The following is a 12,218-nucleotide window of genomic DNA, read 5'->3' on the forward strand; positions in this document are numbered from 1 at the left end:
CTTTGAGAAAGGTGCTATTATTACCTTCATCTTATAGATGAGGAAGCTAAGGCTCAGAAAGGTTAATTTGCTCAATGTCACACATTTCGTTCCAAGTGTAACTGAGGCCAGAGCCAGTGCCACACTGTACTGCCTCTCAACACAATTAGAATAATGCATCTGTTGACTAAATTTAATCCTGTCATAACCCATCCTGTTTTGGCTCACCTAGTCAAATGGAGGAGCTGTGTTGGGAGGGGTTAGTATTTTTTGACATGACTCTATTCTTGAAGACATCCTGAAGACCAAGACTGCCTGGGGCTCTTCTCCAGATAAATGCTTCCTTTCTCGCTGAGGGAAGTCAGCAGCATAAGCTTAGGGAATGGAAAGAAGGTTGATTTCCGAAATTTCTTTTGCTAAAGACATATGACAGCTTTGCTTTCATTTACGGTATATTCTGTAGTTTCTTCCAAGGCATTTCAAACTGTAATATAGTACTCAGCAAACATTGAAAAATACTGTAGGATCTATTCTTTCTAAGAAAATGTTGATTTCTGTTTCTTTTATTATAAAGCTAAAATAAGTTGTAAAGTTTGTGGCTTGAACAATGATTGTCAAATTATTCCACATTCCATTACATAAACTTTGAAATTCTTCTCAGAATTGTCTCTCTCAAAGGCTATTAGCTGATATAAATGATGCTGCAGTGCCATCCTGTGGCTGAGCTGATTGTGCGTACAGCACCTGCTCTTCCTGTGAAGAGAACAGTTCTGCTTAAATCCCATCTTTTTTTTTTTTTTTTTTTATTAATGGGAATTGTTCTATCTTATCAGAAAGATAGACAAGAAAAAATGCTACAGGGTCTGGAGAAGATGGTGGAGTAGGTAAACGCTGCGGGTGCTTACTCTCACGACCACATCAAAATTACAGTGAAATTACAGAACAACCATCATTAGGAGTTGCCTGAAGTATAGCTGAACAGAACAGAAGTCCTATAACTGGGGACATACAGAAGAGGCTACCTCGAGACTGGTCCCCAGAGGCAAATTTTAGACAACTCTTACTATCCTGGGTTTCTTCAAAGTAGCATAAGTGAACTTACAACAGAAATTAATAAACTTAAGAAATAAATAGAAATATAAAAACAAGAGAATTCAGTATATTATACAAAAGGAGAGCTGAAACTTTAGCTGTTGAAATCAAAGGGGTTCAAGGACAACTAGCAGACTACAACAAGGTAGATAAACTTAATACCAATACTGAAATAGAAGTAGTAATGAATAATTACAACATGTTTAAAGTTCAAAATGATCTAGAAACACAAAGTATGGATATGATATTTACTTAAGAAAGGCAAGTGAAGGAGAAACAAATTGGAAGTGTAGAAGAGGAAACTGAACAGGAGAAACAAGCAGCAGATGGCATTATCAAAAATATGCCTCTTGAGAAACAAGTCAAGTACATAGAAATGAAAACCACGAATGAGAAGTAGTTGCAGGAATTAGAGACACTTCAGCAGCAACTAGATTTACTGAACATGAAAAAAGAGAGTCTGAAAGCTGAAATAGCACACTCCCAGGTAAAACAGGAGGCTGTATTGCTGCATGAAAAACTTTACGAGTTAGGGTCCCATCGAGATCAAATGATGGCAGAACATTTGAACAAAGTCAAATTAGGTTGCTTTTAATGTCCCTTCTAGCACTAAAATTTGTTACTTAGGGTCTTGTATGCTAAGTCTGAGGCCAAACCCAAATATAATGTGAACAACTTGTGATTTAAGCTATTTTTATTTTGAAGTGTGAAATTTCTGATACCCAGAATACTGAAGGCTTTTTGAAAGACTTGTGAATTTGAAGGTGGGCGGAATTTATACCTGGCTTAATTTCATACTACTCAAACAACAATAATCCAAATGCAAAAATCCACAATAGGATTTTTGTGCAGCAGATATGAGAAAACTCATTTTGATGACTGTTAATTTCATATCAGTTCATGGTATGGCAAGGTTGGCAAACAATGACAATGACAGTAGCAACAACAAAAACTTCAATAAAGCATGAAGCAACTCTAGACTGACTTAGTAGAAGTATGGTGTCCAAGGCCAAGGGTCATTACTGTAGTCTCATCATGTACTCTAAAGGGACCTGAATCACAGCCACAGAAGACTAACCATGATGAGAAAGGGACGTGTAGTCCTGGGAGGTAGAGAAGTGCTCAGGGGTCTTTATCCTGGAGAGAGAGCTGGGGGAGAGGGCAGGCAGCATAAGTGTTTTCAGATTCTTGGAAGGCTATAATTTAAAAGTGAGTTTTGAGTGGTTTTGTGCTGTTCTAGAAAGCATAAATCGGGCTAGTGCACCGGAGGTGTATCAAGATGGTTTGTTTACGTTTCAGATTAAGGAATTTCATTTCATGTTTAGAATTGTCTTCTGATGCCACCTGGCTTGTTCCTTAATACTAGAGGTGGAAACTCTTGTGTAGGGAAGGTGTGGGACATCAGATGGTGGTGCTGGGGATGAAATTGCATCGATTTTCAGCCCTTTGAATCTGTGATTACTTACAATATTTCCATATTTGGTTCTGTGAACGGAAACTTTTAAATGTAGCTTACATGAAAATGCTTTCCATTGTTCCCCTTCTTTCTCAGGCCTTAGAATATCTCCTGTGGGCCAGTATATGTATGGAGTCCTCAGTCCCACTCCTGTCTGTCAGGTACTTGACATGGAGAGCTACCCTTTACACTGCTGTCTGCCAGTGCTACTATGACTGCCAAGCTGGTATCCATGGAGAGGTATGCTACCTTTTAAGTCTGAGGACCCCAGTATTTTAAAATACAGCTTATGCAGCATTTTCTTTAGATGCCCAGCAAGAAAATCACAAACAAACAAATATAACCCAAAGAATTGCAATGAAGCAGAGACAAAAGTCCTAGGCTTTATTTGCAGAAATTTGCCTGGCTTCTCCATTCTACTTTCTGCCCTCTCCATTATTCTCTGTTTACTTCCACCTTTTTTGCTGCTTTTCTGAATATGATTTCTGATAATCTTTCCTTCCTCATTGTATTCTTACAATGCAAGTCACTTCCGTTTCCTATTTAGTTTTGTGTTTCATGGCACCTACTCTCCATTTGTTTCGCTTTCCTCTGCTTCCAGCCACCATTCATTTAATATAGTCCATTTCTTGTTTTTCCTCTTTTCCTGTATATATTTTTGACCGAATACTTGAAATATAACTTAATTGGTCAGGGCTTCTATTTGATACAGTACCTATGTGTAATTGAAAAAAGGCACATCTCTATAGTTCATGGTTTTTGGCGTGTCAGTGGATGGGGCCCTGGTGAGAATTAAAATAGGCACCGCTTCTTTTGGGCCAGCACACCCCGGCACTAGTGTGGAAGGCTTATTGAGTGCAGTGTGGGCTGAATCACTTGGCTGGAAGTAATTGTGGACTGAGCCTTCTCAGCTATACAAATACCTGTTTGTATTCTATTCACAACCATAAATAAATCATGTGGCCCGTTAATGGCTTCTTTACATTTAGTTTTTACTGCCCAAATTAATTCTGGTTGCATGGCCGTGGCCCATAGGCAGGGGAAGAGCTTCATACAGCCCTTGTGGGATGCATTTTCTAGCCCAGGGTACAGTCTAGAAATTACTCACAACATATGAGTAGTTAAGTATAGTGGATTAGTGGTGGCATATTTCTATAGCTATTAAAATTATCAGAGAATGGAACATTTACATAGTAGTGAACAGTTGATTCCAATAGAATTCTTCCTTATTAAAAAATTTAATCCTTCATATATGATGTTGTGGTTTAGAAGCATCTTCATGACATTGTAAATTATAAATGAAATATTTTAAAGAACTGGTAAAATAAATTATATGAATTGAACTCTTTTTTATTATCTCTAGAGAATGATAATAATGGTGATCTGATTAAATAAGCCTTCCCCTTTCCTTCCTTTCCTCAAATATTAATAAATACTTCCGATATAAAAATGAATAAGATGCTGTAAGGACCTCACAATTTATTGGACAATGTGAACAGTTGAATAGATAATACAGTATGTTTTGGTAGGAAAGTTAGGATTCAAGAAGAGCTCTGAGGAGGGGTGTATGTGTGTGTGTGTGCATGTGTGTATGTGTGTGTGTGTGTGTGTGTGTGTGTATGCATATGTGTGCAATGCCAGAGATTTGATAATCTATATGGAGCTACTGTTTAACCTAGAATTTGGCTTCCCTTTTAAAATTTCTTAATTTATAAAGTTAGCATATCTGACAGTTTATTAACTTTAAATCTATAAAATTTAGTGGTGCTTACATGAAGTGAAAGATTGGATAGCTGCTGTATTCTAGAGAGTCAGCATCAGCTTGGAGTTTAATTCACCGATTAAATCAAATGTCTGAGAGCATAAAACATATTGTGTTGATACATTTTTAATCACTATACTCTTATTATGAATTAAATTTATTTTTAATTGCGTATAGGCATTTGCTCGACGTGCTTTAGCTAAAATTGATGAGTTAAGGCAGCTGGAGTTGATGAGTTCCTCACAATCACAGGAAGAATCCAGAATATATTATAGAGAGGCCACAATAAAGGTATAAAAATTTCATGGAATAAAAGAAATTTACTGCACTTTACAGCTGATTAAGTGCTTCATAGTATTAGTAGAGAAACGCATTGTTACTTCATATGTAATTCTCCTTTTTGAGGCAGATGGCAGTGATGATCTTCAAAAGAGGAGTATTTGAATCTCGAAGAAAAAACAAAGCTTTCTTTAGACCAAAGATAAGAATTAACCTGAAGGAAGTACAAACTGTAAGTCTAAGAATGTCGTCTCTGTTTCAGACTCTTTTTGTAGTGTATTTGTTATACCTCTGTGTCTTTTAAGACTGGTTACTAAATATTAAACCTTGCACCCTATTCTCTGCACCAATGGCAAACAGAGAGAAGAACGCTTTCCCAGTTTGGACATGACCTTACTTCATCCCTTTCTCAAAGCTTTTGTACTTTATCACAAACCCAGTTTTGTAACTTTAAAGGGAAAGAGGCTGAAGAAGAGCCTGGGAAAGGTTCAAATGCATAGGACTCTGAGTGGTTCTGCAGAGGCCTTTGTCTTTGACCGCTTCGTGTTAGTTTAAAAGTCTTTGAGTTTGGAGAGGAGGTGGAGGCACCTTTTTCATCTACTTCAGGTTTCACCTTTGTAAGTGTTTAGGAACTAGGTCATAGTATAGCAACAAACAACCCCCATATCTTGGTGGCTTAAAACAACCATTTATTTCCAACTGGAGTCAAGTTATTATAGTTATCAGGGGGCTCTGCTTCTGATTGCTGCTCAGGGCCAGGTTGAAGACCAGCCCTCATTTCAAATATTGCTGGTGGTTCTGTCAGGGAGACATAGGAGAGTTTTGGAGGATCTCACATAGGCGGTAATACCTGGCATGAAAGTGTCAACAGTTCCTTCTTCTCACATGTCAAACGTCATCACATGGCCTCTTCCAGCCACAAACATATTTGGCAAACAGCAGGAAAGGCTAGCACAGGAGGGGACTGGGACCTATTTATGCCTTGCAGGGTCCTCTGTCTTTTTCCTCCTCCCACTGTCTTCCCTTTGCTTTTATGAATCTCAGTATTTCTTAAGGCCAGTTCTATATTCCTGTGAAGCTTTCCCCGACTGTTCTAGGTGGTTTTAAACTCTTCCATGAGCTTCTTTGTAGAAATTGAAAATGAAAACAAGGAGAAAGAAGACAAGCAGTTTCTGACAGAATAGTAGTAGAATCTCAGAATCTGGAAGGGGTTTTAGAAATCAGGTGGTTCAGTCCTTTTCTGTGATGGGGAAAATGAAGCCTGTGGTGTTTAAATTACTGGCTCAAGGTCACAAAGGCAGGTGCGGGCAGCACTGGGACCAGAACCCAGGTCTCTAGTCCAGTGCTTTCTCACTGCTGCAGTGACTGCTGTAATCTTACCTTGTTTCTTCTTATAACATTTAGGAGTAATTCTTTTTTTAAAATTTCAAATAAAATATATAATATTTAAAAACATATTATTTGGACATGGTAGCTTTCTACTGCTACTTAGTGTGACTATGATATATTGACGACTGAGTACAGAAGTGACATTTCATACAGCCCTTTTAAAGTATATCCCTTACCAACCGACGATGTATAATTGGTGGGGGATGGTAACTTGCCAAATTGTAGGCAATGCCACAGATGAGCTGGTGTTGTTAAGCAGTAATGCTATAGTGTTTGTAAGAAGCAGGAGACAATTCTTTTTTTTCCCCACTAGCATTTTTTTTCCCTCTGAGCAAACCAAATTTAAGTATCAAAGCTGCAAGACTGCCATTAATTAGCATATTATTAAGACTTTATTTATAATCATCCTGGTATAAAAATTAAATACATTTTCAAAGAAAAATGTTTAAAATTACAGATAACATTACATTAAAAATCACTTCTGGTTTCCTTTGAGATAATTATCATATGGAAAGTTCTGGTGATATATCTTTTTAGGAAAAAATTATAATTGTTTAGTGGGCAGTTTTTATCCTGTGGATAAAATTCAAGGTGTAGGATTCAAATCAAAGGATACACTTTTATTTCTCTTGATATATATTGCCAAATTAATTTCCAAAATAGGTTCTTAAAAGTAACGACCTGCATGTACCAAATTCACCACAAGCTATTATTGTTTTAATATTATGATTTCTTCATTTTTTGAATAATTCAGTTTTCATAAAATGGTTTGTTTTAACTTTATTTTTTGGATTCAACTTTCCCTTATATTTGTGTTTATTGTTTCATTTTTTTTTGTAAATTATCTTTTAGTCTTTGACTGTTTATCTGAGATTTTAATTTTTAAAATGTATTTGAATGATCTCATTGTTTTTCTAGACAATATTTTGCTTGCCAGCTGACAGTCCATTTTTTTATGACTTTTGTTTTAAATCTTTTTAAATAGATCTTTTAAATATTTATATTTTAAAATCTTTTACTTGGTATACATCTATAGCTCTGGAAAATATTCTATTCTGCTTTTTGCTAGTTTTCCTTTTATTTTTGAAAAAACAATTTCACTGTAATCTATTTGGGTTTTATTCCTGCTTTTGTTTTTCTGTCTTTCTGACTTTGCCCCAAGAATAGGAAAGAAGCAAAGGAATTGTGGAGAATATGATGGGTATGTTCTAACTGGACATGGATTCTAAATAAGCCAACTAGAGTTACCTTTCTTATTTCCTGGTAATCTAAATACAGAGAACAGATAATTTGTCAGATAATTTAAAGTGTGGAGGCAAGCCATTTGCAGGAGGTGAAATTGTTCTGAGCCAATACAAAGCGGAGTGGCTGGGAATTCACACAGGGCTCTAACAGTCACTAGTTTGTTATATACAACTGGTCCACTCTTCCTTAGAGTTAACTAACATAAGACCAGTTATTTATACTATAAAATACTGTTTCAAATTTTGGTTTGAGGACATTCTACATTAGAATTTCCCACAGTGCTTATTAAAAATGTCCCACCTAGACCCCCTGAATCTCTGGAGATGTGGTCTGTGAATCTAAAAAGCACTCCTGAGAGATTCTTAGGTAACCAAAGTTTTGAGTATCAGTTCCTAAAGGCTGTAATTAAGGTACTACAGAGCATGTGGAGATTGATGCAGCCCTAATAAAAAGACAGTAATTAACAGTCTTTTTTTGCTGCCTTGGAAACACAAACATATAAAGAAATAGCAAAGTCTTCTATGTAATGGCCACATGACATAAACTTTAGTGGAGTCTGGAGTGACACCTCAAAAAATGAAAAACCAGAAAAGCAGCCATCTCATTGGTAGGCCAACCACTCTCTTTCTTTTAATATTAATTAAGCACATCTTACTTATTTTTGCATTATAATATTAAACATTGTAGAACTTTTAAAAAATGGACTGTTTTTTTTTTTTTTTTTTTTTTTAGTTACCGTGGCCACGTACTGTTACAGAACGGTTGTTGGATGAGATGTTTGATAGCACTGCGTCCCAGTTTCTGGCTGTCTTGGAAGCTCTTTCTGATTCGAATAGGCGAACACTACAAACTGGACCTGTTGTTACAGATGAAGTAGAAGTTCGCGATGTTGTCTTAGAGCTGTTTATAGCAGGAAAAGAACTTTTAATAAGTAAATAAGTTAATATTTTATTGTAAAACAGGAAAAAATTTTTAGTGTGGTAGTCCACACATAAGCTCATATTCAATTTTTATTGATTTCGAATTCAGAAAGCTTGCTGAACTCAATTGGTAATTCAAATAATTTATTAATAGATTTTCTTTTGGATTTTTATGTATATAATCATATGTTTAAAGTGACAGTTATATTTTTTTATTTATAATTCTTAAAATTTTTATTTCTTTTTCTTACGTTTCTTGACTTACTGCATTGGATAAGATCTCCAATAAAACATGGAAGTACGGTAGCAGGTGTCTTTGTCTCAATATGATCTCTAATGGAAAGCTTTCAACATTTTATAGAATAAGATACAGACGATGATATTTGCTAATAGATTTTTTTAGATGCTCTTTTACAGACTAAGGAGCTTGATTTTATTCTTGGTTTGCTAAGAGTTTTGTTTGTTTTTAACCCTGGATAGTTGTTTAATTTTTATCAAAAGCCTTTTTTTGGGTTTAATGAGATTTATTGAGTTGATCAAATGGCTATTCTATTATATTTCTGTTAATGTGGTGAATTACATTGATTGCTTATCTAATTTTTAACCACCCTGTATTTTTGGAATAAACCTAATGTGGAAGTGAGGATAATCCTTTTGATATATTTCTTTATTTTTTTTGCTAATGTTTAATATTTCTGCCTCTTTATTTACGAGAGAGATTTTTCTTTCTTATAACGTCCTTTTTAGATTTTACTCTCAAGGTCATGTTGGCCTCACAAAAAGAGTTGAGATGTACACTCTATTATCTGGAAGAGTTTGTGTCAGATTGGTGTTATTTCTATCTAAATGTTTTCTTGACTTTATCGGGTAAGCCATTTGGACCTGGAATTTTCTTTGTGGAAAGATTTTTAACTATGGGTTAAATTTCTTACATAGATATAAAATGATTTAGGCTTTCTTTTCCTTAAAAAAACCTATCAGTTTGGTAAATTGTACATTCCTTGAGTATTTTTGATTTTATCTGGTATTTTCAAATTTTATTAAATTTTTAATATCTCATCATGATCTTTTTACCATCTGTACGATCTGTAGTGAGGTACTCTTTTCCATTCCTGATAGTAGTCATTTTGCCTTTTCTCTCATTTCATCAGTTGCACCTGGAATCTACCAATTTCATTAGTCTTTTCAAAGAACAGTATTTGACTTCGTTTATCCTCTCTATTGTATATTTGTTTTCCATGTTATTAATTTTCATTATTATTTCCTTTATTTTACTTTTTTGGCTTTATTTTGCTGATTTAAAAAAATTATTGACTTGGAAGTTTAGATCATTGATTTTTCAAGACTTATCCTTATCTAATATATGCATATTAAGACATTTCTCTCCTAAGGTAGCTATAGTAAAGTACTTGAAGTTTTGCTATATTATGCTTTCATTACCATTTAGTTAAGAATATTTTCTAATTCTCATTGTGATTTCTTCTGTGGTATATGTGTCATAAGTCAAAACACATGGAGATTTTCTAATTCTTTTTTATTATTGAGTTCTAGCTTAATTATACTTTGGTCAGAAAGCATGTTCTGTATTATTTGAAACCACTAAAATTTGTTGAGATGTGCTGTATGGCCTGTTGGTAAATAGTCTGTATGTACCTGAAAAGGTTATATATTCTTTGTTGTTGGGTGTATTGCTTTATGTGTATATTCATGTATACATATATGTATATATATATACATATATATATATATTAGGTTAAGTTTATAAGTAATGTAGTTAAATAGTCTCTATTCCTACTGAGTTTTTTGGCCTGCTTGTTTTGTAAACTGCTGAGAGAGATGTGTTAATATGACTTGCTGTGCATTTCTGTTGGTGTGGAATTTTGTCATGACATAGGGTATGTGTATGTTTTGCCATAGCAGATACCATTTTCCAAAGTAATTTTTGACCAATTTACACCTCCATCGGCATTTTATGAGAGTTGTAATTGTTCCACATTCTGATATTTAGACTTGTATCTTTTTTATTTTGTCCATTTTTGTGTGAATTCAGTAGTATTCCATTATGGAATAAATTTGCATTTCTCCGATGACTGCTGAAGTTGAGCACCTTTTCGTACATTCCTTTACCATTTGTATATCCTATGTTGTGAAGTGCCTGCTTAGATCTGTTGAAGGAGGCCATTAAGAGCACGTGACCACTAGTTGACTTGTGAGCTGGAACTGGGCATTCAGAGGCTCCTTAACCACCCCCTGCCCTGTCCTTGGAATGTACATCCTGCCTACGGTTCCCATATGAACAACCATTTCAGGGACACAGCCTTGAGAGAGTAAGGTGTTGAGACCATCTGGACGGTATATGTGACAGACTCCAGTTAAGATCTCTAGATAAATTTTTGGTGGGTGGGTGTGGAGATCTACTTGTCTTGCAGCCGCCTAAGACAAGCCTGGTATGTAAGTTTGCTTGTTTGTTAAAACTGCCACCTACCCATCTGGAGGTCTGCCTCTTTCTTTGATCTCTCCTTGATCCTGTGTACAGGGGGCCAGTTTGCAAACCAACAAGATCTTTTCCCCATTTTTCTTTTGGGCCCTTTGCTTTTTTTCTTATTGGTTTTAGGAATTCTTTATAGATTCTGGATACAAGTCTTTTATTGAATACGTGTATTGGAAATATCTTTTCCCATTTGGTTGCTCCCTTTTTTATCCTCTTAATTGCAGCTGTTAAGAAATAGGAATTCTTTTTGTTTTGTTTTGTTTAGTTTTTGTATCCCAAATTTATTCATTCATTCTACTAATATCTATTGGATATTCTCTTTATGTCTAGTAGTCTCCTAGGTTTTGAGGGTACAGTTGTGAATAGAATATAGTTCTTGGTCTGAGGAACCTACAAAATAGATGTAGGACGTGAATCAGTAGGGATCTGGTTCTGGTTTTATCTTTATAATATAGGTAAGACTACCAAGAGAAATGGAATCTTAATGCATGTACTGGGCTTTTTGTTATTCCACATTATGTTTATACCAGGACTCATAGCTATAATTCATTCGTTTTCTCTGCTGTAGTACTCCATTATATGAATCTTCCACTTGGTCTAGTCTCCTGTGAATGGATCTGAACTGCTTTCAGTTTGGGGCTGTTACACTTTATGTTGCAAAGACCATACTTGTACATGCTTCTTAAAACATAGATTCATATAGTTTTCAAGGGTATATACTTCACAGTGGAATGAAATCAATGTCGCATGGATGTATATCTATGATTTTACCAGATAATGCAAAATTGCTTTCCAAAGTCAATGTTCAAGAGCAGTGAATGAGAATTTCCATTGTTCCTTATTTTGTCCAATACTTGGTATTCTTACTTTAAAATTTTGCCAGTCTGAGAGATATGAAGTGCTATCTCTCTATGATTGTATTGAAGTTACACATATTCTGGTGTGAAGTCGAGTCCCAAATCTGTGGCTTGTGGATATAGATTCTCTGTGAACAGTATTTTCCCCTGTACCCAGAGTCAAAGCTCAGAGTGTAGGTTCGCTTACTTGTTTCTTTGTTTTCTGATTCACTTTTTTATTTAGCCTCTAATTGGAACAGGAATTTTTAATTTAAATGTTGTCTAATTTATCAGAATATCTTTTATAGTTAACCATTTTTGTGTCATGTTTAAGAAATCTCTGCTACCCCAATGTCATTAGGTCTAAATTTGGATCCTTTTTCTCAGTATGATGTAGGAATCAAGGTTTATTTATTTCCATATAATATCTAGTTGGCACAGCACTATTTCTTGAAGAGACCGTCCTTTCTCCATTTTCTAGACTATCCCTTTGTCATAAACTAGGTGACTATATGTGTGTTTTTTTACTCAGCACAATTCCTTTGAGATGTATCCAAGTTGATATCTGCATTAATAATTCAGTTCTTAATATTGCAGAATAGTATTCTATGGTATGGATGTATCACAGTTTGTTTAACCATTCACCTGTTTAAGGACATTTGAGTTGTCTCCAGTTTTTGGCTATTAGGAATAAAGCTGCTATGAACATCTGAGTACAGGTCTTTGTGTGAACACGAGTTTTCATTTCTCCTGGGATAAACGCTCAAGA

The 12,218-nt window shown here is 35.2% G+C and overlaps 1 protein-coding gene and 1 pseudogene across 1 annotated transcript in view; both read left to right on the top strand.

Annotated features, from left to right (window-relative positions):
* The window catches only part of CFAP54 (cilia and flagella associated protein 54), a 243,160-nt gene that overhangs the window by 18,343 nt on the left and 212,599 nt on the right, over window positions 1-12,218 (top strand). Inside the window, exons 6-9 of the mRNA XM_023534023.1 lie at window positions 2,624-2,767; window positions 4,467-4,580; window positions 4,699-4,800; window positions 7,935-8,133. Coding sequence (XP_023389791.1) covers window positions 2,624-2,767; window positions 4,467-4,580; window positions 4,699-4,800; window positions 7,935-8,133 — 559 coding nt within the window. The remainder of the gene's footprint in view (window positions 1-2,623; window positions 2,768-4,466; window positions 4,581-4,698; window positions 4,801-7,934; window positions 8,134-12,218) is intronic.
* LOC105296006 lies at window positions 831-1,666 on the top strand (annotated as a pseudogene).

Source organism: Pteropus vampyrus, unplaced genomic scaffold (assembly GCF_000151845.1).
Source record: "Pteropus vampyrus isolate Shadow unplaced genomic scaffold, Pvam_2.0 Scaffold116, whole genome shotgun sequence".
In the NCBI taxonomy this organism is placed as follows: domain Eukaryota; kingdom Metazoa; phylum Chordata; class Mammalia; order Chiroptera; family Pteropodidae; genus Pteropus; species Pteropus vampyrus.